General features: G+C 47.3%; 3 protein-coding genes across 9 annotated transcripts in view; 1 reads left to right on the forward strand and 2 right to left on the reverse strand.

The window, feature by feature from the left end:
- LOC142557249 (uncharacterized) overlaps positions 1-2,375 on the reverse strand; it is a 38,278-nt gene extending 35,903 nt beyond the window's left edge. For 3 of the 4 annotated variants that reach the window (XM_075668953.1, XM_075668955.1, XM_075668954.1), the window contains exon 1: positions 1,595-2,375. The gene's annotated coding sequence lies outside the window, so the exon portion shown is untranslated. The remainder of the gene's footprint in view (positions 1-1,594) is intronic. The other variant, XM_075668956.1, reaches the window with a different exon arrangement.
- Positions 2,376-2,635: 260 nt separating this feature from the next.
- LOC142557254 (uncharacterized) lies at positions 2,636-22,477 on the forward strand. 2 transcript variants are annotated; one of them, XR_012822748.1, is made up of 2 exons: positions 2,636-2,713; positions 20,707-20,839. XR_012822748.1 is itself a non-coding variant. In XM_075668963.1 (2 exons), the coding sequence occupies exons 1-2, from the start codon at positions 2,798-2,800 to the stop codon at positions 21,280-21,282; spliced, it is 654 nt and encodes a 217-aa protein (XP_075525078.1). In that variant the 5' UTR covers positions 2,665-2,797; the 3' UTR covers positions 21,283-22,477. The 2 variants fall into 2 exon arrangements, 1 of the variants encoding a protein (XP_075525078.1); XM_075668963.1 differs by having other exon boundaries at positions 2,665-2,875; positions 20,707-22,477.
- LOC142557253 (uncharacterized) overlaps positions 8,917-26,255 on the reverse strand; it is a 51,565-nt gene continuing 34,226 nt past the window's right edge. For 2 of the 3 annotated variants that reach the window (XM_075668961.1, XM_075668960.1), the window contains one exon: positions 8,917-9,166. In XM_075668961.1, the coding sequence (XP_075525076.1) occupies positions 9,046-9,166 (121 nt within the window). In that variant the 3' untranslated portion in view covers positions 8,917-9,045. Of the gene's footprint in view, positions 9,167-16,329; positions 17,427-26,255 lie in introns of those variants that run through there. The other variant, XM_075668962.1, reaches the window with a different exon arrangement.

Here is a 26,255-nt window from a genome sequence, read left to right on the forward strand (position 1 = left end):
TGACATATTCGAGTAAGACCACGGCCCCCGTGAGCGGATGTGCACGCGTATTTTTTAAAATTATTATTACGAGAAATTATTACGCTACTATAATCGTGTATAAGCGCATATTTTAGACTGTGGCAATCTTGGACACACCTTTAGTCAAGGAGGCCGGTCACTTTTGCTAACAATATGTCCAACATCAGGAATAACTGGCATCAGCTCCGACGAACAGTTTCAGAATAAAGGTTTCCTTTTTGTTAATGCTGGCTCCATTTATTTTAATCCTCTTTCTTTTTATCTGGCTTTTGTACTCATCGTCGCTTCTCCAGCGTAATGTAGCACACCAAATGCTATGCTGCTTTACCACTCAAAGTTTATATTATGCCAGCTTTTCTCTACCGGTTGACTGTGCTTGCTTCTGATGAGTCGGTCTACATTCGGTGCCGAGACCTCGATTTGGTCCCAATACGCGTGAATTTACAAAAATTGACGAAATGTGTGAATCGCGTTGTAGAAAAAAGTGCTCATTTCGCTGGTCGGTCCTGAATGAAGTCATCACAGCAGATAGATACAAGGATAGCACACGAGGCGGCGCTGACTCTGCGGGCTGTCCTGGTTTCAAAGATCAGCTGAAAGGTGCGCGACCATCTGGTCACGTGGTCGAAGCAGCCGTGACTGTAAAGAACTATAGTTACAAAAACACACAAAATGTCTAAGGGGAACCGGGTCAACACCCGGGCCACGCTTCGGAGTCGAGGCCGTAGTGTTGGCATTTCAAGCGCTTTCTATCACCAACCAGGAACGCATATCCTCAGACAAAGGTCAGCAACGGCTGGCTCGATTATCTTTGCAACGTGTCAGTGATGTGCCGTGTCGCCTATTTTTCGTGTTCGCTTAGCTCACTTCTATAACGCTCGTGCGTACAGCGACGAACCCAACTGTTCTTTCTGCAGTAGTCGGAACCTAATCTCTTCGAGGTGCTAATTAGAGAATTCCCGTGGGGCTGAAATCAGTTATCAGCCCAGTAGGGTGTTGTAGACAGCCGGGCAGCTCTGTGGAGTAAAAGCTATTGGTTAACATTACCGCGTAATGGTTGACGCAAGACGTGGTGGCTCTCAGCGCATTCTCTAACTTCTAGGGATTATTTCTCCCGAAGGTGCGATGTGCTAAACTGGCCGGTTTCCATTCTCAGGAAAACATATAATAAACGAATTCTAAACACTGAATCTAACTAGCGCCCGGCATAGGTTCTGCAAATGACGTTTCTATACAGGCACATTTAGTCAAAAGTGCACTGCGCAAGCTTGCATTTCAAACGCGAACTCTGTCTGCAGCACACCGTATACCAATGCGAGTTCGAAGCGTATACAGAAACTGATGTGTACCCTCTGAACAATCAACGAGAGCGAAAAACAAGTCCACCCTACCGTTAGTTCCGACTACTCAGCACAGATAGTTTCGTGGACATGGTGTCAACAAAGGAATACACGTTGTACTTTGAAATAATAATGCTACCACTTCGTTCTCGGTCTACCTGTCTTCACTGTGTAACACCACCTTTACTCCAAGCACTTCCAATTCCAACGTAACCGCAACATGCACTTCGTACCTTGACGTTGGTCCTGGGGCACCTTCCCGTAGAATCAGTCGATGCGGCTTCCCAAACCCGATTTCATAATCAGAAAACAAAAGCAGAACGCTGGCGTCTCCTTTTCCTTATCGCTCCAGCGGCTAGTTCAGATAGTGGTAAATGCCACACATGAGCTCCTTGTAAGCTTTGCGGACCTACGGCGTATCAGCAGAAACACAATCGCACGCTGCCGCGCGCACATAGAATGCGGAGTCGTCGTCTTTCTTTCTCGCACTAAAAACTCACACGCACAGCACTCTCGCCGCGAACTCCCAACTGGCGAGCTTCGCAGGGGCACACACACAGAGCTCGCGAGAACGAACACTGAATAATTCGACGCGGCAATCGGCGCTACTGCGTCGTATGTAGCAAATATCAAAAATTCTTGCCAATAAGGGCAGGAGGCGTCCAAGGAAGCCGACACCTGCTGCCCAGCGGCTTTCAGGGCTACGGGGCCTCGATGTCTTATTGTTCTACAACTCACAGCTGCACGACACGTGTCATATGCGCGAGCACATTCACGCTGCAGCACTGCGTTCGCCACAAACAGATGCCGCCGCATGGCTGGCGCTGCGCGCGCCGCGGGAATTAACAAAAAAAAGATGGCTTCCGAACGCAAAAGCGCGCGACGAACAAACAGCGGTGAAATCGTTTTCGCAATTTTCTACAAAGTAACTGTGAAACTTAATGCTCGCCGATGGCTTTCTAGATGCGCTGTTTGCGTGACACCTTAGCTGGGTTTCCCGTGTCCGTAGCGCCCTTGATGAGCGCCGCGCGAGAACCGCCGAGAGAACGGGGCCAGACGGCGTGACAACGGTGTGGTCGCCAACCAGAGATGCCGCGGGAGAGTGGGCTGTGACGTCAGAGCGCGGGGCGCAGCGGTCGCGACGCTCGACGCTGATTGGTCGGTCGAGAGCAGGAAGCAGAAGGGAGGGAGGTACTTAGCTTGGGAGAGGAGATGCAGCTGTCGTTCGCTTGTTTGAAACTGGAAACGTGTATCCATTGCCTGTGACACATGTGTGCGCGAGTAAATAGTGTGCATACGTCTGTTCAGTCGGGCACGTACGTGCGTCGAAGACCTGCGGTGGTTGCGTGGGCGTGAGTCAGTGGCAGCAGATAATTTTGTTCGATATTTCTTTTTTCTTAAGCAGGCCGTGCAGCGCCAGGTCGTTCACACAGAAAATGTGGGTTGTACAAGAATCTTGTTCGCCTTTGATACAGACAGGCAATGGGCGAAATATAGTACCTGTCGTTCAGCCCGTGAGTACAGCCAAATTGCCGCTCGACTGGCCTCTAGAGCCACTTTGCGGGTTTCTTTCACGCTCAGAAAAAAACACTTTTATGTAGCACGCATCGACCAATACTCAGCTGTATTGGGAGCTGTTCATGGCGCTCCTTATTTTTTCATTTACACCTTTCATCTGATGGTAATATTTTATGAGTTGATTAACTCATTAAGAATAATTGCGTAATTACACGGAATACGAATAATAATCCGAGTAGCTCCAAGAGGCAAGCAACCTTACCTTGGTTCTGTTCCGGTACGTTGCATTTGCATGTTTTTAAATCTGTGCACATGATAGTCGGGACACCTTGTTTGTGTGTGTGTGTGTGGGTTTTTGTGTGTATTTGTGTGTGTCTGTGCACTCGGAGCTGGAGTTGGACTTGCCGCTTATAGTCTTGAGAGTACCAGCAAACCATTCTTCAAAAGTGTGGTCTTCGACGAGGTCGTACCTACGGCTTTTCAGTGTGGACGAGAACATGATTGAAGCTTGATTGATTGTGAGAACATGATTGATCTTTGTATTACCGACAAGAGCGCTGAACAAATGATAAAAAGAACAAGACGGAACAAAGAAATGTCACATGTCGGCGTTAGCGCACGATATTTTCTTACATAATATGTGCGGTGACAAATTGTGCGCCCTCACAGACCTACTACAGGAGGAGCCATTGCCGGCTCCAAGTACAAGGCTAAACCTGTCTGCTCCAACATAAGCACAACGGTGCAGCATCCCCGTTTTGCAGAGGGGTTTTCTAGAATGTGGGACTTGTCGCTTTGTTCTGACACTTTTTTACAGTGGTATTATTATAGGCTGCTGCGGGGTTTCAGGGCTTAGTAATCAGGGAAAACGTTATGCAAGATAGTCTTCTTGTCTGAGCTTCAGTATTAGAGTATCAAAGCTTAGTGTCCTTCCACTTTGTGAAGAAGGATGATCAGCGAAGCTGTGTATCTAGGCCCCTTAATGGCGAACAGCACTTCCGCCGCGGATTGGCCCGCATTACACTATCTTCGGGATCGGCCCACGTATGGGGAGTCTTAAAGGAACACTAAAAATTAATATTAAGTCAACGTGGACTGTTTAAATACCATCCCAGAAACGTCAAAATGCTTGTTTCATGCGAAGAAGAGTATTACTTTAAGAGAAAATGCGTCCTGAAGCGTCCGCGTACCTCTAGCGCAGTTCAAATCACCCGCCCTCCGATTGAGGAGTGTTGACGTCATGGTCTCAAAGTGACGCTGCGCCGTCGGTGAGTAAAACGGCGCCCGCAGACGGCGCTACGGCTTTTCTGCGCAAAACGCAAACGCGCGGCCAGAAACAGAGCCATGACAGAGCCGACAGCAGCGCGAAAGCGGAACTATGGTGCCTAGCGGAAGGGAAAGCACGCGACGATAAGCTGGTCCTTTATTTTATGACGCCAACTTTGACGCTCGTTGCAATGAACGACCCTGACAACGATACGTTGGCTCGCGATGCGGGGCTCGACTTCAGCGATATAAGCACTGATGAACCTGACCTGCTGCTGAGGGCTCGCGCTGCCGGCGCGTTGCGTACTACTACGACGGCAACTGTATGTCATGGCTGTACATATTCGCACATTTGTAGCTTTCCCTTCGTGACAACCAAAGAGAGAGAGAGAGAGAGAAACAACTTTATTTGCCACTGTAGGGTAGGAAGTTAGGGCAGGTAGGCCTAGTGTGGCTGCCAGGTGGGGGCGACGTCTTGGGCCCACGAGACGAGTGCGAGTTGCGTTTTCTTGTCTGCTCTTGTCAGCAGCTGGTTCCAACCCTCCTCGGAGGGAGCTGGCAGCAATGATTGTGGGGGAGGGTTACCCTCGCATCCCCAGAGAATGTGTGCCCGAGTGGCGAACACTCCATGGTCGCACTTAGTACAGACGGGGTCGTAATCCAGTGATTAAATAAAGCCTAGAATGACTGAGAATTGAAGCGGTCTGCAGTCTGCGAAGCGTGGTGGCTTGCGCTCGTTCGAGGTCGGGGTGGGGAGGCGGGTACACGTGTCTCGTCTCATTGTCCACACCTCGACCCTTTCCGCACAAGACACCCCCATGACCATAGTGACAGACTCGCAGGCTGCCTGCCGGGCCTTCGCGCAAGGACTCGTGACTGCAGACACACATCGAATTCTCTCCTCTGTCCCTCCTCCCACGTTACACAGGGTGCGTATCGTCTGGACTCCTGGACACGCCTCTCTCCATGGCAATGAACGCGTTAATGCGGTAGCCCGAGGTCTGACTGGCCGGGCACCATCGGAAGAGCTGTCCAACCCAGACGACGCACCGCCAGAGCCCCTACAGTACACCGAGACGCTCGAGTACTACCGACAAAGTCGCCATAACTATCCCCCTCCTCCTCCTTCACTTAATAGGGCAGATGCCGCTGTCTGGCGGCAACTGCAGACCAATTCTTTTCCTTGTCTCCACATGATACATATATTTCATCCCACCCTATACCCTTCCTATTGTCCCCACTGTGGGGCCAAACCCACGGTGTATCACTCCATATGGGAATGCCCTAACCCTTCAGGTGTTCCTCCTATACACAACCCTACCCTTTCCTCTTGGGATTCTGCACTGCTCAGCCCAAGCCAGCAGGAACAGCAACGGCTGATCCAGCGGGCTCGGCGGACTGAGGGCCCCACTCATCGAGGAAATTTTCTACTTGCTTTGCGAAATAAATGTTTATTCTCTCTCTCTCTCTGTCCTTGGAAGGTAGAGGTACACAGCTTGGCTGTAAAACGGTTGTGCCCTTTGGGATGTATATTTCCCACAAAACAATAATCGTCATCGGTCTTGTCCGCATTTCCTTCAACGATGCGAGCCCGGTACTTAAATGTCACGAACGGCATGCGCGTTATCAGCGTGACAGAGCATTCTCGACAAGAAAGTAACGAGTGCAGCGTTTTCAAGAAAGGAAACGCAGGCAAGACAGATGACGATTATTGTTGTGTGGCAAGACACGACCCCAAGGGTGTACATTTGTTTAAGAGTACGAGGAAACACGCTATAGTTCAGCTCTTTAAATAATGTGACAGTAGCGCGCCTCAACCTACAGACGCCTTTTTTTTTCTTTCTTCAAAGCGTCATAATATGAACGAACCTGAAAACAGCGAAAGTGGTGACGGAAAATTATTCAAATTTAGATAACACGTCCGAAATCCGTTTTTATGTTTATTTTACAGATTCACATGGAAGATCTGCCCTAACCGAACGCTTAAACCATTTTCTCGTTGCTTTCGCGTCACAGCAGCCAACACATACGGAGCTCAAAAGCTATAATGTTTCTCCTTGTGTTTTGTGTTCTCCAATGCCAGCACGAAATTTGGAACTCGCCGTTAAATATACAATAGCTTTAACAGCGACTCGATGCATGGGAGAAAGTGTTTGGTTGTGGAATACCCAAACTGAAGTTAATGTCATAAAGTAGAGCACCTTCATCGGCAATGGACAATGCGGAATATCCTTCTCTCCAATTCAAAGATGGGTACACGGCGGTGCCTTATAGTGACATAGTACACGTTCTATTGTTCTTTACAATCGGGATCCATTTCCGTTCTTTATTTATTTATTTTCAATGCATCCTACGAACGAACGCACCTGCCCTCCTTAATCGCCACACCGGCGATGCAGTTGCATATAAGTCGAGGTTCGAGGTCGGTACCAATCTCCAATATATTAATTTTTTAAATTTATGTATTTGTTTATTTACACATAAAAGGCTCCACTCGGAGCTTTGAGTGATGGGGACGAAATACAACAAAATTACATGCAACATAAAGGGGAACACACGTAAAGTTATTAATTACTGCTAAAAAATTGTATACACTGTCGTACAGGGAAAGTCACAAGAACTGGAAGCATTAGTACTCGGGGTATAAAACAAATTATGAATGCAGAGATGCTCACATTAGGCATTACATAGTTGCTCAAGCGATAATGTTAAAATTTGCCACATTATGAAAGGAAATGATCAATTGTGTGAAATTCAGGTCGCGCAATCTTGATTCAAGGTCACGTGTGTCTGGAAGAACTAGCGAAGATTGCTAACATAGAGATATTGTCCCACAGTGATTAAGAATGCAGTAAAAACAGATATTGAGGCCTTGTAAACTGCAACATTCAGAGCATCTCCAGCAGACAAATAGCTAATGTAAATCCATGTGTTACGTGAAGTTGCTAAATTTCACGGGGTTTCTCTAAAAGTGTTATTCACTAATTATAGGTATGTATCAGAGGAGTGTATGACAAATCAATTGTAGTTTAGGGAGTTGCAACTTTTTTTTTTACTTCTGAGAGTAGTAAACTTGATGCTTCAGTTTTCCTAAACATTTCGCATTGCTACAAATTTAGTAAATAAATTGATGGGCTTAATCAAACACCTACTCCTTGCTCCGCGGAAATCTAAACTCTATTTTAAGTGTAACAACCTTTAACGAAATCTGTACAATCAATTCAGATGAAGTAAGCGAGAAGATCTCCTCGTTCCAATGCATTTACCCATTTAGATAGGAAATTATTTGAGGTCGCTTTGCGGTGTGTTCTGCCTTGTGCATATCTTCGTCTTTGTCAGGCTTCCGCGCTGTTGCCCTTTGTGGCCTCCGTGATCGGACACGTGCGCGCTCATTCTGATCTCGGAGTTCATGTTTCGAGGTTCTCTAAATCTCTAAAGAGATTCTCTTCATTTGTATTGGATAGCGCGCGCGCCTGCTTCGTCTTTTACCGAGTCCTGATTGCTTTATGAATAGGGCATCTTTTGGTTTGTTAACATAATTATGTGCACAATTGCTCAATGCGCTTCATATTCTAATTTTAACGAGCCTCCTCATCACCTGTACCACAAGCTACTGGGAGGGTGGTTCTCCGGGTGGTGCTGTGACTGTGCTGCACGTTGTGCGCCAACTTTTTTATAATGCATCAGCATTCCTAGGGTACTTCACGCGCTTTCCGTGGGGCCATCTATGTATCTATCTACGTTTGGATCTAACCGTTTTTCAGCGTACCTGTACCTGGGTCGCTGGTTACTGCCTTGTCGAATGGGCAGCGTATCGGGCTGTTTTGCATTCACACCGTCATGGGTCGCCGTAGGTTCCGAACTGTGTGGGTACCGCTGTTCGGAAAACTCTTTGACGCCGACTTGGAGCACTGGGTAAGTGCCAGTAAATGTATGCCGCTCTTCAATGAACGCCAACTGGGGTAGCCAGGTTATGTGCCATCGGGAATTGCCGCTCTACAATGACGATCCTTTACAATGAAGATCCTTTAAATTTCTCCCATGCCGAAGGCATCGAGCCCACGTCGCAAGGGTTCCTCGAGAAAAGCAACGTTATACGCATTCGCAGGCTGCGCCACAAATGCACTGGGTGTGTATCACTTTTCAGTGAACGTCTTCCACGCCAACGCTTTAGCGACTTGCGTCGTGAGTGTACTGCGCATGCGCTTCTCTTCAATTAACCGCTCGCCAAGTTGGGTCACCGAGTACATGCCGCCGGGTGCGCGGCAAGCGAAGGAACAATTCTCAGCGTTGCACGCAGTGACGCGCCGCGCCTGTAGTCTCGGAGGCAACGCGCGCGTTTCGCGGCAGCGCCACTAGATGGCGTGGCCTGTCCAAGGAGAAACGCGAGAGAGAGGAGCCCGGTTGCCTGCATGACTCCTTTCTCAGTGTTCGCACGCACTCGCACCCCATGCATTTCGGGGACGATAGACGCGCATGTTTCGCGGCCGTGGCGCTAGATGGCGCCGAGTGTTCTTAGGGAAGGGCGAAGGGAGAGTACCGCTGCATAGTTTGCATACACGGATATACCGCGCTGTTTTACATACGGCACATCGAGATTAATCATGTATGTCACGTCGCGTAACATATTTTGGGGCTCCAGATGTCGCAGAGGGGGCCGATGGGAAGAGAACTAGGTGGGCTGTCAGGTAGAAAAGGGGAGCATGTATGTATTGGATGAGACTATTTATATACCTTCTTTCCCAGTGGCAGAGACAGGGGGAATGTATCGTTAAATGTAAATAAGGCTTTATTTGTAATGCTGCCCAACTCCAGATCGGTTCTGCGCGAACGTGAATTTCTATCGCGTTCCCACGGGCTTTAGAGGGAAATCTTCTGCGTCACTCGGCTAACTCTTCCTCTATCCGGAACTGGCGGATCCTTTGGGCAAACGCCGCGTCCCTGCGCCTCGGGCAGCCCGGGTACGTTGCCCTGTGAGCTCCGTGACAGTTGGCGCAGCGCATTTCCTTGACTGTGCAATCCTGCGAGTGGTGAATTAAAGAAAGAAAGAAAAAAAAACGACACATAGCAGATATGCACGTACTAAAAGAGGGGCTACGGAATCTTCCCTTGAATGTGCAACGAACAAAGACAGCCCATGAAATCAACCACTCTGATTTATGTACTTACCTGACGTGAAGCTTCGCGCTATAGACAATCAATCAATCAATCAATCAATCAATCAATCAATCAATCAAATTTTTATTATGGCGCCCTGTAGCAGCCGCGGAGAACCAGTACCCGTGCACTTAGAAATACGAGTATTACTCGAGACAACGTGTACAGAGAAGACAAATGTGGTAGATAAAACAGTGTGAGATAAAAAAAGCAAGTGGAGAAACATATAACGAGGAGGCGGAAGTTAAAGGGAGTTAATCTTATAACATCACTGTCTACGCACACAGAAATACACAGTAAAGAACTCTGATATACATCAATACAAACAATACTTATTACATGTTTTTTTTCTTTATTTGAGTCGACCCATAGGACAGTCTCTAATACAACAAGGCCGAGTAGAAAACGCGGAATGTTGCCTGGTATTTCTGCAGGCATGGAAAATTGCGCACGATCAAGAAGTTTTGGGAAATGTATAATGCCATCGACCACCTTATTTATAGATGCGCAAAATGCTTGATATAATACGCCTTGAGTTTAGTGGTGTGGGGTGAGGTATATGTGAGAGGATTGGATTGTGGTCGCCAGAAGGGCAAAAGCGGGGCTCAAAAATAGATACTAATATATTTCGGACGCGTTCAATCAGGACATAACTGGACTTGCACGTTCCGCCCCAAACTACAAAGGCATACTCTAGTAGTGGAAGGCACGCAGTAAAATTGAATAATAGAATTTTAGAAAGGCAACAGGGGAGGAAGTCGTACGGTATGCGACAAACAATTCCAAGAGCGCGAATGGACCTTGTTCCGCACGTCTAAAATCTGAAGAGGAACATTGCGTTTTCTCGAAGTACACACCAAGATCTTTCAGTTCATCGAACCTGGGTGGTGGAGCATTCCGAAAGGAGTATGGAAATTGTTCATATTGTGTTTTCCGCGTAGAACCTAATACCATAGTTCTGGAAGCTTTTAAGAGTAGCTTCTCGTCTCTGCACCAGTTTGAGAGCGAAATTTTTTTTCCTTTTTGGAGGTCAATGCAGACGTGAGCAGTATTGACAGTCTAACGTAGCTTTAAGTCGTCGGCATATAGTAGGAGTGGAGAGGGTTGAGTGGCCCACAAAATGCCATTTATGAGGTTTTACGAGGTGCGTGAAATCAAAGCCGTTATCAGCAGAAATCCGCCACGGAGCTAGTTAAAATCACATAAACATGGAAAACATAGAGCAGTAACGTTATAAGCCTGAAGTATGACAATTAGCGGTTACCACAACCACGCAACAAATAAAAGACAGCTGTCCCTGTTTCCTTGTGTGTTATAGGGAATATAAGTGGAAGACATTCTGGGAGAGGCTAACAGTTGTAATTAAGCACTGTTTGAAAAACAAAAACGAACAGGCAAAAATGTTGTTCATTCGAAAACAAAGAAACCTTAAGTGCTACGTTCGGCTTTGTTTGTCTATTTTCATATTTGAAACACACACGCACACGCACGCACATACACACACACAGGCACGCACACACACACACGCACACACACACACACACACGCACACACACAGACGCACGCACACGCACGCACACACACACAAACACACGCACGCACACACAAACACACATGGAGGCACGCACACATACACGCGCACACACACACACACGCACACACACACGCGCACACACACGCACGCACACACACACAGACACACACGCACTCGCACGCACACACGCACTCGCACGCACACACGCACACGCAGACACACACGCACACACGCGCACACGCACACGCACGCTCGTACACGCGCGCGCGCGCGTTTTTCTGTGCCATATTTCATAACCTCATATTCATTGCCTCACATGGCACATCGCATCGTGGCAGAAATATGAAACTTTAATTAACTTATAGGACTGTATGCGCCAAAACCACAATCGGATTATAAGGCGGGCCATAGTGCCGGACTACGGATTAATTTTGACGCCATATTGTTCTTTAACTTGTCCCTGAACCTAACTGCACGAGTGTTATTATTTCGCCCCCGTGGAAATGCGCCTGCCGCGGTCGAGATCGAACCCGCGACCTCAAGCAATGCCATAGCGGCAAAGCTACCGCGGTGGGCACATAAATGTCTATGTGACCCGCCGTGGTTGCCCAGTGGCTATGGTGTTGGGCTGCTGAGCACGAGGTCGCGGGATCGAATCCGGCCACGGCGGCCGCATTTCGATGGAGGCGAAACGCGAAGACACCCGTGTACTTACATTTAGGTGCGCGTTAAAGAGCCCCAGGTGGTCAAAATTTCCGGAGTCCTCCACTACGGCGTGCCTCATAATCAGAACGTGGTTTTGCCACGTAAAACCCCATAATTTAATTTTTGCTTTAAGTGTCGATGTGGCGTGTGACCGCTTCCGCAATGTCCCCCAGACCCTACGGTGCAGCTGCGGCTCTGCTTCTACACGCGTCCTACATGGTGTTTATTTTTCAGAAATAGCCGAAACGCGCCGTACCGTACCTTGAACTTAAATTTATCCCCTTTTGCGATAACCACTGTCGTGACTATAGTAGTAGCGTTTCCTTGCCATTTCGCCGTCTCCCAGTCCACACCCGTTAGTATGGGAACTGCGAGTGAAGAATGGCAAGGCTGTCGTTATTCTCTCATTTCGTGGCTGCATTGGTTCCACCCATTCTCCACCTACTCTCCCCCCTCCTCTGTACCATACTATCTAGCTTCCCTTTGGACTTGCACGTTAGTAGAAAGGCAAGTGCTGCAATTTCTGCAATGCTCTTGCAGGGGGTCAATTACAGTTGTCAAGAGGCTTATGTGGAGACACCCAGAAAGCTCCAGATGGTATTATGCATATTCGACGTGGTACAAAGGTCCAAACGAGCCTCTCGGGTTGCCTTTCCTCTCTGCCGCGCCCTTGTCATGTATACACATGCTCTAAACCATCTCCTGACGCGGTGGGCCAGACAGTAGCGGCAGCACGCAGCAGCAATCAGCAACAAGCAGCAAGTATCAGTGGGAAAGTGGAAGGAAGAGGCAAAGTTTCGCTTTAAAATTGTGGATTATAACAATGGAAATGGTGGTGAATGACATTTCGTGTCTGAGTGGGCGCATATGCTTAACTTGAAGATATTTCATACCTCATTGCTCACAAATAAAGGCGGCCTACCCTACGTGACACATGACGCCTACCTGCCTCTCTTCCATTTCTTTTGCCTTCTTTGATTCCCCTACATTGCTTTGGCACCATTGTGTGCGCTCATTTACATGTTAACTAGAGGTTGAGTTGTATATATATTTTCTATTTATTTGATGCCTGCTTCGCCATTGCAGGCATTACAGCAGGGGGATACATAAAAATAAGCATCATATTTGAGACCGATAAAAAAACTATTTACACAAAGTGCGGTAAAAATCATCGTTAGAGACAATGGATACTATCATAGGCGGAAGATCATTCCACTGTCTTATGCATCTAACAAAAAAATGAATAGCGCAAGGCGTCACCTTTAAAGGAAAATTCATTTACTTTGAGACTGTGGTCCCTTCTTTGGGACATGTAGGGCGGCGCTTGGATGTACTTGTCCTTATAGATTCCAGTTTTGGAATGGTAGATATTATGAAAAAATTTCAACCTGAGGTTTCGTCTACGATTTTTCAAGTCTTCCCATTTAAGTTTACTTTTGCTTACTCTCATACTAAGATGACGATTCCAATTCATCATCATCATCAGCCTGGTTACGCCCACTGCAGGGCAAAGGCCTCTCCCATACTTCTCCAACAACCCCGGTCATGTACTAATTGTGGCCATGCCGTCCCTGCAAACTTCTTAATTTCATCCGCCCACCTAACTTTCTGCCGCCCCCTGCTACGCTTCCCTTCCCTTGGGATCCAGTCCGTAACCCTTAATGACCATCGGTTATCTTCCCGCCTCATTACATGTCCTGCCCATGCCCATTTCTTTTTCTTGATTTCAACTAAGATGTCATTAACTCGCGTTTGTTCCCTCACCCAATCTGCTCTTTTCTTATCCCTTAACGTTACACCTATCATTCTTCTTTCCATAGCTCGTTGTGTCGTCCTCAATTTGAGTAGAACCCTTTTCGTAAGCCTCCAGGTTTCTGCCCCGTAGGTGAGTACTGGTAAGACACAGCTATTATATACTTTTCTCTTGAGGGATAACGGCAACCTGCTGTTCATGATTTGGGAATGCCTGCCAAACGCACTCCAGCCCATTCTTATTCTTCTGATTATTTCCGTCTCATGATCCGGATCCGCCGTAACTGCCTGCCCTAAGTAGATGTATTCCCTTACGACTTCCAGTGCCTCGCTGCCTATTGTAAATTGCTGTTCTCTCCCGAGACTGTTAAGCATTACTTTAGTTTTCTGCATATTAATTTTTAGACCCACTCTTCTGCTTTGCCTCTCCAGGTCAGTGAGCATGCATTGCAATTGGTCCCCTGAGTTACTAAGCAAGGCAATATCATCAGCGAATCGCAAGTTACTAAGGTATTCTCCATTAACTTTTATCCCCAATTCTTCCCAATCCAGGTCTCTGAATACCTCCTGTAAACACGCTGTGAATAGCATTGGAGATATAGTATCTCCCTGCCTGACGCCTTTCTTTATTGGGATTTTGTTGCTTGCTTTATGGAGGACTACGGTGGCTGTGGAGCCGCTATAGATATCTTCCAGTATTTTTACATATGGCTCATCTACACCCTGATTCCGTAATGCCTCCATGACTGCTGAGGTTTCGACTGAATCAAACGCTTTCTCGTAATCAATGAAAGCTATATATAAGGGTTGGTTATATTCTGCACATTTCTCTATCACTTGATTGATAGTGTGAATATGGTCTATTGTTGAGTAGCCTTTACGGAATCCTGCCTGGTCCTTTGGTTGACAGAAGTCTAAGGTGTTCCTGATTCTATTTGCAATTACCTTAGTAAATACTTTGTAGGCAACGGACAGTAAGCTGATTGGTCTATAATTTTTTAAGTCTTTGGCGTCCCCTTTCTTATGGATTAGGATTATGTTAGCGTTCTTCCAAGATTCCGGTACGCTCGAGGTCATGAGGCATTGCGTATACAGGGTGGCCAGTTTCTCTAGAACAATCTGTCCACCATCCTTCAACAAATCTGCTGTTACCTGATCCTCCCCAGCTGCCTTCCCCCTTTGCATATCTCCTAAGGCTTTCTTTACTTCTTCCGGCGTTACCTTCGGGATTTCGAGATCCTCTAGACTATTTTCTCTTCCATTATCGTCGTGGGTGCCACTGGTATTGTATAAATCTCTATAGAACTCCTCAGCCACTTGAACTATCTCATCCATATTAGTAATGATATTGCCGGCTTTGTCTCTTAACGCATACATCTGATTCTTGCCAATTCCTAGTTTCTTCTTCACTGTTTTTAGGCTTCCTCCGCTCCTGAGAGCATGTTCAATTCTATCCATATTATACTTCCTTATGTCAGCTGTCTTACGCTTGTTGATTAACTTGGAAAGTTCTGCCAGTTCTATTCTAGCTGTAGGGTTAGATGCTTTCATACATTGGCGTTTCTTGATCAGATCTTTCGTCTCCTGCGATAGTTTGTTGGTATCCTGCCTAACGGAGTTACCACTGACTTCCATTGCACACTCCTTAATGATGCCCACAAGATTGTCGTTCATTGCTTCAACACTAAGGTCCTCTTCCTGAGTTAAAGCTGAATACCTGTTCTGTAGCTTGATCTGGAATTCCTCTATTTTCCCTCTTACCGCCAACTCATTGATCGGCTTCTTATGTACCAGTTTCTTCCGTTCCCTCCTCAGGTCTAGGCTAATTCGAGTTCTTACCATCCTGTGGTCACTGCAGCGCACCTTGCCGAGCACGTCCACATCTTGTATGAAGCCAGGGTTAGCGCAGAGTATGAAGTCTATTTCATTTCTAGTCTCGCCGTTCGGGCTCCTCCACGTCCACTTTCGGCTATCCCGCTTGCGGAAGAAGGTATTCATTATCCTCATATTATTATTTTCCGCAAACTCTACTAATAACTCTCCCCTGCTATTCCTAGTGCCTATGCCATATTCCCCCACTGCCTTGTCTCCAGCCTGCTTCTTGCCTACCTTGGCATTAAAGTCGCCCATTAGTATAGTGTATTTAGTTTTCACTCTCCCCACCGCCGATTCCACGTCTTCATAGAAGCTTTCGACTTCCTGGTCATCATGACTGGATGTAGGGGCGTAGACCTGTACAATCTTCATTTTGTACCTCTTATTAAGTTTCACAACAAGACCTGCCACCCTCTCGTTAATGCTATAGAATTCCTGTATGTTACCAGCTATATTCTTATTAATCAGGAATCCGACTCCTAGTTCTCTTCTATCCGCTAAGCCCCGGTAGCACAGGACGTGCCCGCTATTTAGCACTGTATATGCTTCTTTCGGCCTCCTAACTTCACTGAGCCCTATTATATCCCATTTACTTCCCTCTAATTCCTCCAATAGCACTGCTAGACTCGCCTCACTAGATAACGTTCTAGCGTTAAACGTTGCCAGGTTCATATTCCAATGGCGGCCTGTTCGGAGCCAGTGATTCCAATTACCTACAACGAATCGCACTGCCCATTCTGTAATTTTTCAAACATATCGGCCAGCTCTTTTGTATACGGATAGTTCGACAACGTCTGTTGTGGTCCCACGTCTTGGGATGAAGGCGTGGGATCATTCTCCACCTGCGGCCAGTTGTTCTTTCATCGACTTTCATTGCCATTAATTTATCCTTTCTTTAATTCAATCAGTAAGTACAAGTAATTTTCCCTATGTGGTCCTTGGTGTCCTTGTTGGTTTAATATAATTATATATATATATATATATATATATATATATATATATATATATATATATATATATATATATATATATATATATATATATATATATATATATATTGTGTGTGGGGGGGGAGCTTGTTTGTGTGTTTTCCTTCTCTTCCCTTTGTCCTGCCCGAGGCGCTGCATGCATGTAAGCGCGGCTACAACGTCGCGGACTTACCTTGATGCGGTGCGGACCAGCGCAGTGGCGACAGCGAACGTCTGCGCGGCACACCTTGTAGCAGTGGCCGTAGCGCATGCAGTGGAAGCACTGCAGCGGCGGCTCCAGGTACTCCTCGACGGGGTACGAGAACTGGCCGATGTTCACGCGGGTGGGCAGGGACACGTCCTCCTTGAACGTGAGCACGACCACGCCCCGTGGGCCGCGCTCCACGCCGCCGTCGTCGGTCTTCTTGAGGCCGTACTGACGCCGCACGCAGATCACCCCGAGGGGTCTGAGCTTCTCGAAGATCTGCTGGTCCGTGTAGCGGTAGGGTACCGCCCGTATCTTGCCTTCGTTCTTGAGCAGCACCGCCGGTATGCTGGCCTCGACGCTGAGGCCCCCCAGAGTCTTGATGTCCAGCAGCTTGATGGCCGCGTCTGCAGTGGCCACGCGGACCGTGAGCAGGCCGCGCCGGCTCAGGCGCTGGTGGACCACGTCTCGGCTGAGTATGGTGACCAGTTCGCGGGCGATCTGGTTTGGGTTGATGTCCCAAAAGGTGCGGTCGCCCTCGACGATGCGGAAAACGACCGGTAGGCTGAACCGCCGCGCGCGTTTCCGCTGTTCGATCGAGGCCTCGTTGCCGAAGTCGACCTCGAGGGAAGAAGAGCTGCACTTGTGGAGCCTCTTGCGATGCGTGGTGCAGCGGCTGCAGCCTACTTCGGCGCTCCGGGGGTCAGGTTTCGTCGGGGCCTTTGCCGCTACGGCGTCGAGTTCCGAATTGGCGCTTGCTAGGAACGCGAGGAACGCCTGCTCCGACGCTTCTCTTTGCTCGGCCGGCGGTTTCTTGGAGGTGAAGTAGTTGAGCAGCTTTGGGCGCTCAGGCGTGTGCGATGTCATCTCCTCACAGTTGCCGTTTCGTTCGATGAAGCAGACTTTGGCTGGGATTTAGAAAACCCCTTACTTGTAAAAATTCTGGTAGTATTTTCTTGAGCGTTCTGTATGACGTCACCGGAAGTCTTGGTCTCTGTGCGCTACGCGCACTCACATTTATTTTTTTTTCTTGAGAACGCGAAAGCTATTGCCTCCTGTCGTCGTCGAAAAGAACCTTGCTGGAGCTCAGCTGCGCGGCAGTAGGTTTGGACAGCAATCAGCAATCAAAAGTACGTACTCAGGAAAAAGAAAGTGTTTGTTCTTGATTTTTTTATGTATATCTTGTTTTCCTTTTATCTTTCTTTACCTTACCACTATGTCGGGGATTTTAGCTTCCAGGAATTGTTAGTAAGCCGTGATGTACTGCGGCGTCGGCGCAGAGAGAGTTACGGCACCAAAGCTTCAATCCGTTATGGTGGTCCGATTCAAGGTTCCAACTACGCTCACGCTACGATCGTTGCTGCAAGGTGTGACGTAGCTCTTTCGTTTCCATTCGTGAAGAGCTACGTATACAGCAGTTTTCATTTAACATCATCACTGAGCGTATGACCTCAGGTGGCTCTGGGTATCTCGAACCAAATGAACTTGCGCATAAAACAGACGGAGCGAGAAATCATAATAAAGGTATTCTCTGTTGCTTGCTTTAGGTGAATAGGACATTAAGGAAGAATACTGAGCTACAGTAGTGATACCAGCTTGCACTGCTGCGATGGCAAAGTGGTCATTCTTGCTGTGAGCGGAAGCACGGCCTCAGATATCTTCAAGGATGGCATCCGAGATATCGGAGCGCGCGCGTCGTTCAAGCTCTGAGGTCATAGCAAAATAATAAATGACAGGTGGCGATGCATGCCGCTCTGAAGTTCTCGCAGCGACCTGATGTGACGTCATGGACTACTATTTTCTTGTTCCCCTCTGTGGCGTATTGTAGCAAGCCGGGCACTTTTCTGGCTAACTACCCTTTCTTCTCTCCTTCTATTCTCCCTCTGAAAGTGTTAACTCGGGTGTCTTTGATAGTTTACCGTCAAAAAAGAAACATCCACTTTATTATAAAATCACAGAAGGCTCAATGGATGTTTTGATAACTGCCTGCGCTAAGATGACGCGAATAGGGTCATGTAGAAATAAAATTTCTAACCTCACACTGATGGTGGGGCGTGAGGTTAAGCGCGAAATTATATAAGAAATTTAGCCTTTCCTTCGTCAAGTAATAGTGTTTCCCACCTCAAGATAAAATAGAAATGTGAAATTGAATTTTGAGGAAAAAAATTTTCACTACTTCAAAATGCGTTATTGTTGCTCGTTATAGTCCATTTATTAGGCGTGTTATTAAATTTCCCTATCAACTTTTCCTTCATCGAGTGCTGCTGTGCGTACGAAATTGCACCTATTCATCGGTCCAGTGACTGGCTTTGACACCACTGCAGTAAAATCTCCTTTCAAGACTTGCTTCTGTTATAAATAAGGAAATAAACGAAAAGTTTGAGTCAGTCAATCAATCAATTCAATCAGTACTAAAGTACAAGTGCTGCACGTCAGCGCTGTTGATCGTTACAAAACCGTGAGTTCGAACCCCGAATGTGAGTAAACCGCTCTCGCGCAGAACCAGGGTCCGTCGGTCTGCTCGTGTAGATGTGAAGACTTCTGGAACGCCATCGCAAATGATGAGTCTGTTCATTGTGTTCAGCTGCGCAGCTGTGCGCTCCTTTCAAACGCCGCTTTGTGCTTTCCGGGTACGCCTGCATATCTTGCACCCGGTCCGTTCAACGTGCCAAGCACTGATGATCACTTCGAATATATGCTGGTAGCACCAGAGAAGGACACATCCGAAACAATGAGCTCAGACACAGGTGAAAACGTCTCCGCGAACGACGCAAGCATAGAATATGACTCGGAGAACTCCAGTTTTTCGGCAAAGCTGCAGGGCCACCAGGAGGATGAGGACAGGGCTGGCGAAGTGAGCGAACTGTCTGAAAATGACAGTCGTGACGTCAGCGACGCGGCTGCGCCGCGTCGTCGCCACTGCTACGTCCGTGACGAGAGCGGGACGTGGACTGCGCCTGCCTCGAAACCACATCGAGAATTTCGATACTGGCCGCAAGCCGACCATCCGTCGCATTCCGATGCGAACTGTCCCGAAGAGCCCGGAGCTTGGCAGGAAGAAGAACTACCTCTTCTAGGCTCTGAGTGTTCCCACAGGAAGAGTGACTACAAAAGACTCTCTAAACGAACCCCAAATCGAGAGCCAGCTACATCTGCGTCCGATTCAAGCCGCAGTGACGAAGACACCAGAGACGCCTTTGAGAACTCCGACTACAGACGGAGCAGTGGCGGCGAGAAAGATTGCAGGCAGACAGATGAAAACAGTGAACGGAAACTGGCAATGACGGATTCTGCCGCAGACAGCAGTGAAGAAGACACGAGGGATGCATTGGAAAGCACCAGCTGCAACGGCGAGACAAGAGCTTCGAGAGAAGACGAGGACTCGAACGCGTCGGACGAAGACTTCAACATCGCGTTCATACGCGAGCCCCGAAAAAAGTACAGGTCCTACAATGGGATCCCGCTCATCTTCAAGAAATTGGACAACACGCCGCCTTCCTTCTCGGAGGTTTGCCTGTGTTGCGCTGAGCAGCACATTGCTGCAGCGACCCAGGAGGCACCGCTGAGCCTAGAAGTCACCAGGAAAGGCTTCCTGAGGGTCACTGTGGAGACTACGACGGCAGCTAGTATTCTGCAGGTATCGATTTGTAAAGAACGGCAGAGAACTTGGCTGCACGGTTCGCAAGATCGTTAGCGACCTGCTTCCAGGTTTAGACCTATATGGTTAGCAGGCGGGTTGCAATCGAAGTATAGCCATGCGGTGAGGATAACGGCAATTTTGTCGTCAAACGTGCTGCTAAGCTTGAAGCATTGGCAGCGTCAGGCAAAATTAAAAAAGGGAGTGCTAACGCAGGATCTCTTGTTCGATGCAGAGGAGAAAGACGCGCGAGCGCGGAAAAGTTACCAACGCCACGAGACCGCAATTATCGCAAGCCTATAATTGAATAAAACGTGCGCTTTCTTTATATCTTTCGACAGAATCATACCAGAGTGGTGTCCTACAAGCAAAAATATGCTACGTTTCTCGTTAAAGCGCGGCCTGTTTGTCTCCCACTAATGTTTCGTTTGGCGCTCGTTGGTTTCGAATGGCCGTGTCCATGTCCCCGTACAACAAGGGTCATCTATCCTGCGTGCGTTTCCTTTCTTTGACACTGTACGCCCGGTACATCTATAGGTCGCTAATCGCATGCGCATTATTAGCTTGGCATATCCGTCTTGACAGGAAACTGATACGCTGCATTATCAAGAAAAGGAAACGAAAATCGATTGTAAAAGAATATACCTCATTAGTTTACCATAATTTGTTGCTTCTTTTCCTTTCACGTGCTGGTAATGGTGACGGAAACGACCTCTCCCGGAGCGCAGGACCTGGACAACCTGGGTGAACTGCCCGTGGAGGTGGTCTTGCCCCGGGGCTACTCGGACAACGTGGCCAAGATCGCCAACGTTCCGCTCACCTACACCGACTCGCAGATCCGCCAGTTCTTCGCGCCCGCCGGTGTGGTGGCCGCCAAGCGACAGGTCGCTTACCGGACCCAGCCGGACGGTTCCGTCAGGACCATTCCGCGGGACAGCGTCGTCCTCACCTTCAGGCCGGAGCGGGAGATCCCGGTGCGGATCAGACCCGCCGTCGACCACGCCGAGGCGCTGGACTATCGGTACTTTCCGGTCCGGTTGCACGTGACCGCGCCGACGCAGTGCTACAACTGCTTCCGCTACGGTCACATGGCCAAGCACTGCCGCAGGCGCGTGCGCTGCAAGGTGTGCGCGGGCAACCACTCGTACAAGGAGTGCGTGTCGCGGGGCGAGCAGCGGTGCGGCAACTGCGACGGTCCCCACGCGGCCACGTTCGGCAGGTGCCCAGCGCGGCTGGCCGCGGTGCGCGACAAGCGATTCGCGCTCAGGTTCGACCGCAGGCCCCGAGACGGGAACTGCTACTGACCGGAATGAAACAATAGGGAGGTTTTTTTTTTTTTTAAATACACTGTGAGATACCTTACGCCCTTAAAGGTGAAAAGGGGTGTAGATGTACCATAACTCACACCCTTAACGGTGGGAGTTTTAGACACATTTCTACCCGTTTTCACTTTTAAGGGTTTAAATTATTTTACAGTGTGAGCGAGTTACAGTTAGACGGACGCCATGGGTGTGGAAGCACAAGATAGTGTAAAAAGAAGAAGAAGAGTACGAAAGAACCCATAGTTAGTGCTCTGCATATGTGCTGGTATGACAACTGCGTCGTCTCTCCAAGTCCTGATTTGCTTTGAAAAAATGAAACCTTATCGCGATCCGCTCAGTCTCGAACAACACCGGTGCTTCCAGAGATGCCAGAGGCGAGGACTTTGTATTAATTGTGATCCGCCTATAGGCTTGACACACCAGCGTCTTTTTCCGTATTGCTTCCATCGGGATGGTGCAGCAGCGGTCCTCAAACACATAACGCACAGCTTCGTGCTTTACAGCAGAAGGCCATATCCACCGTGTCAAAGACGAGGCTTCCATTGAGGTCCCAAGGACACGCGGATCTCCGTAAGGTGCTGAAACACGTAAATGAGCATCGTCGCTTGACGTCGTGCAGTTCTGTTACACGACATCGTCTATCTAGTCGCACGTATGACGCGATGACATCTAACCCAGAACTTTGTCATTTAATTCGCAAAGTGACGTGCAGAGAAAGGAGCAGGAGGAAGACTGTAGAGAGACAAGAGCGTGATCGTGTGTCAACAGAGATCCATTAACGAGGAACGTAATTGTGCCCCAAGGGCGCTTAGTGAAGTCAAACTAGATTAGCTAGTTTTCCCTCTGCAAAGATGGCATACTGCATTGTTTCGAACTTGAAGCCTGCCATCCCATAAGTATTTATTGTGCTTTCATGCAGCATGGCAAACACTGCGACACTTTCAAGTACTCATTTGGAATGTAGAATGCGCTGCCAAATTAAATTGTTGCATGAGATGTTGTGGATTGGTTTGTTAGAAAATTGGAGTAATATTTATTTGATCATGAGGATGATCTGCATCGCTGTTCTCACACGCGCAAACCGCCGCAGTGGTTTAGCGGCTATGGTGTTGCAATGCTGAGCGCAAGGTCACGGGATCAAATTCTGGCAGTAATGGCCGCATTTAGATGGGGGCGAAATGCAAAATAGCCCGCGTCCCATGCACTGGGGGCACGTTAAAGATTCCCAGGTGTTCAAAATTAACCCATAGTACTCCACTATGTTGTGCCTCGTAATCAAATCGCGGTTTTGGCTCATAACACCCCAGAATTCAATTGTGCGCGCAATTCAAAATTTATTGAACATGATGAATATCTGGGCACTGGTGTCAGTTCTGTTGTATGCTGCCTTTTGTGCTGTACCTATTTTGATTCACTGCAAATTAGTGGTTTATTGAACCATCCTTAACTACAGCAATATGGCACGATCAATGGTGTACATTAATGTGAGCACCTCTTTGTTAGTTTCTTCGTTGCGTCGCAGGAAACAACGAATCTGCTGTTGCATTGCAGTATTGACGCTTTTTTTTTTCTTCTCTTGTCGATGCTCATGTGCATGTTTAACACCCATTACCTGCATTGCCTTATGGAAAAGGCTCGCAGTATTGGCGACGACGTTATCGCTCTTGGACAACATACGGAACACCACGACGACGGCGACGGCAGAAAGGCGCCTGGAGTGTTCATATAATTGTTATCGCAGTAATAAAACAATAATAATAATAATAACACTGAAGGAAACAGCCATTGTAAGCAGCATGCAGATGCAACGGCGCATGCGCCCACATGCACCGAAAATGAGAAGGATAAAATGGCATTGAAAAAAGCGCTGCTGTGCTGCATCGAGTAGCATGCACGGGAATGGATTCGGATTGACTACAGCTTCGGATTGACGTCTATCCTGGAGGGTCAGGCAATCGAGACGACGCGGCTTACACCCGGTGTCGCGTCTGTCACGACAGCAATGCGAACCTGTAAGGTGATGCTTTTGTTTGCCTATATGACTTATACTCTTTATTTTGTATTCGCAAATAACATTAAAGCATAAGTACTCGCTTTGGGACTTGCGTGTAGAACAATTCGCCATTTTAAACTGCGATGGCTTCTGACGGGCTGTTTGTGGGCAGACGAGAGAGAGGAGAACGACAGGAAGGCTGACCGGCGCAGAAAATCCGGTATGCTACAATAATCAGGGGGACGGTGTAGAAGTACGTAGAAGTAGAAGAAAATAAAATAAGAGGAAGCACGTGTTCACAGCTAGTCGGGATCACAAATAACATAAGTTATTGCTCAAGCTGTTTGTTCACATATGTTGGCCTTAAGAAGTGGAGCATTTCCTTCTCGTACTCGGCTGTGACTGCTTATGATGCAGGCCATTACAAAAAAAGAAGAAAACGTTTGTTCCGAAAATGGCCCGTCATCGGAACGAGTGATCATCTATTGTGCAGAGGGCCATGACACACAACGTGTTGGACTGCTAGCAATACAAACTGAACAGTTGCAGGTTTCGCATTTCTTGTGCACGGGAGAAAAAAGGAACAAGAACCAACAAATGAGCGCTCTGCGGGTTGACAGCGACAGCCAAACCCTATTACAACAAACCTGCGTGTAGCAAATTTCGTTCACATGGAACACATGAAAGTTACTTAGCAGTACTCGTACAATATTAACCCATTAAAACGAACTTTACATTGGACATATCACTTGCGTTGCGCATAATCGCTTACAACCTGGGCCATGAAACCACTCTCTGCAGCTTTCCTCCTTTTGTGACGTTTTCTCCTCGTGTACCAGTATACTTCAAGAGTTCATTGTAATTCTAAGCAGGATAGGGCGCCATGCCACGCATAACCCAATAGACAGACGGTGTTACGTTGCAGCGTTACCTTGGACGCGCTGCTGCTGGAATCGTGGGATCACCAAGGGTCTTTCAGCAGATTCTCCACGCAGGTTCGTTCTATCGTGCGTCAGCAAGTGCCGAGTGTAGATAAAAAGTTCCTTATACCCGGGTTCGACTGTATCGAATTACTTGTACGTGAAGCATTTTTTAGTGCACGAACCATCTCGTCATAACCGGGTCTGACTGTATTGGCGAGTTGCATTTCTAAGAAAAGCTTTCATTGAAAAAGTTGCGCTTTTACTTTTTTTGACAAACCCAGCTCATCACGCCAACCATTCCATACCACTGGGATTCTTGTGGTTCACAGAGCCCTGTAATTAACTTTGCACTTATCGTGGCGCCAGATTTAATTCAACACTCTAAAAACAACGAGAGTTCCGGGCGCTCCCTTCGAGGGAGTATCTGCTTGTCCCATGTTTCACTCTGTTCGAGAGTAGATTGACCCGCTTTGAGAGAGAGTATAGCTCCTCCTGACAGAGTTTTGTTACTCCACTGCAAAGGAGGTCTAATACTCTCCCCACAGGGGCAATAGTACTCCCCCAGACTGAGTGTTTCTACTCCTCCAAACAGAGTACTTCTACTCCTGCAAACAGGGTTCTATTACTTTTCCCAATAGTGTGAAAGCCCGATGTAGATCCATGGTCATGTTAGAAGGGATTCACAATACTTACATGTGGGGAATGTTTGACTCCTTCATAAGCAGCTCCTGCACTTATGCTTGGTCAATGGGATGTAATCTGTAGTCGCCGAGTTACTCAAATGAAACATTTTCTCTCTTTAAACGTCAATATTTATTGATCAGTCACAAGAAAACTGAATAATAATATAAGAAAAATACTGACTAATACATGAAACCAGATTACAATGATACCCATGATCTTTAGAACACATCTTGTAATAAAACATAAGTATATTCCCTGAAGTTTCATCAGTATTAAAGTGTAGAAATATCCTTTATTTGTCATTGGCTCCACCTTCTCAAGAATGAAGTATACAGTGGAAAGCTAAACATAGAACAAACGTGTGCAAACTCACAAAGTATTGACACTATGATTGAAGAGAAGTATGCACCACATTACTGGCCAGAAAACGCATTTCTGGCACAACACGCATGCACTTATATGGCAGAGGTTACCAGATGAGCTGCTAAGCATTGGGCTGGTAACGTAGATAAATTTTGCAAGAAACTTTTTTCTGTGCCATATTCTAAGACAGCAGCTCATTTGATAACATCCTGTACCACATATGGATGTTCCTGACTAACAGTACAGTGAATTTAGAAATGTTTTGTTTATCCTCATGTGAGGCCACAGGTCTAGCTAGCTTTGCTTATGTTTCACATGAAGTTATTCATGTATGGGCAGCACCCCATTGTTTCTAAGTGTGGCTTGTCGTGGTTCTGCCGCAATATCCTGCCCGGCCTCAAAGCGCTACAGAGGCGTATCCTATTGCCTATTCAGTTGGCGTCCTCACGAAAGTAGTTTCCTGGTGCTGTTGGGATTGGTTCGTTACACTCTCTCACAAATAAATAAAATAAAATTTACAATATTATCTCGTGTGTAGAAAATTAGTATAAAACTGCAAGGAGCATTGGCATTAAAATCCTGCGCATCAAATTTTTTGTCACCTATGGTAGCTTTTCATTCCCATTAGGGTAAGAATGCTATACTTCTGAGGAGAAGCATGCATAATTACATGATAAATTATTGTGACCAGTTGAAATGCAATCTAACTTTTTTAACTAAAGTATAGCATGGCTTCAGATGTGAACCAAAAATCAGATGTGATGAATATGACGCATCAAAGGTGACATAATCATAAGTACAGGCAGGGAAGTGCGCGAAAAAGACAAAAGCAAATCATGAATTGACGAAGGCACCATCCCGTTTCACATATCACTTTCATGCACGTGGATTCTGCATGTGACTATGCATATGCTTGCACAATGAACTATCCGAAACAAAGCTTTTTTCCTGCTGAACTCGTTAAAATGAGCTAAAGTAAGAAAAATTATCAC

The sequence above is a fragment of the Dermacentor variabilis genome, chromosome 9 (assembly GCF_050947875.1).
Source record: "Dermacentor variabilis isolate Ectoservices chromosome 9, ASM5094787v1, whole genome shotgun sequence".
Classification (NCBI taxonomy): Eukaryota; Metazoa; Arthropoda; class Arachnida; order Ixodida; family Ixodidae; genus Dermacentor; species Dermacentor variabilis.

Excerpts from the sequence above, each read along its gene's own strand:
- LOC142557254 (XM_075668963.1), top strand. The coding sequence starts at position 2,798 with ATGTGGGTTGTACAAGAATCTTGTTCGCCTTTGATACAGACAGGCAAT. Across the intron at positions 2,876-20,706 it reads TAGTACCTGTCGTTCAGCCC|GACCTGGACAACCTGGGTGA; the intron begins GTGAGTACAGCC and ends CCCGGAGCGCAG.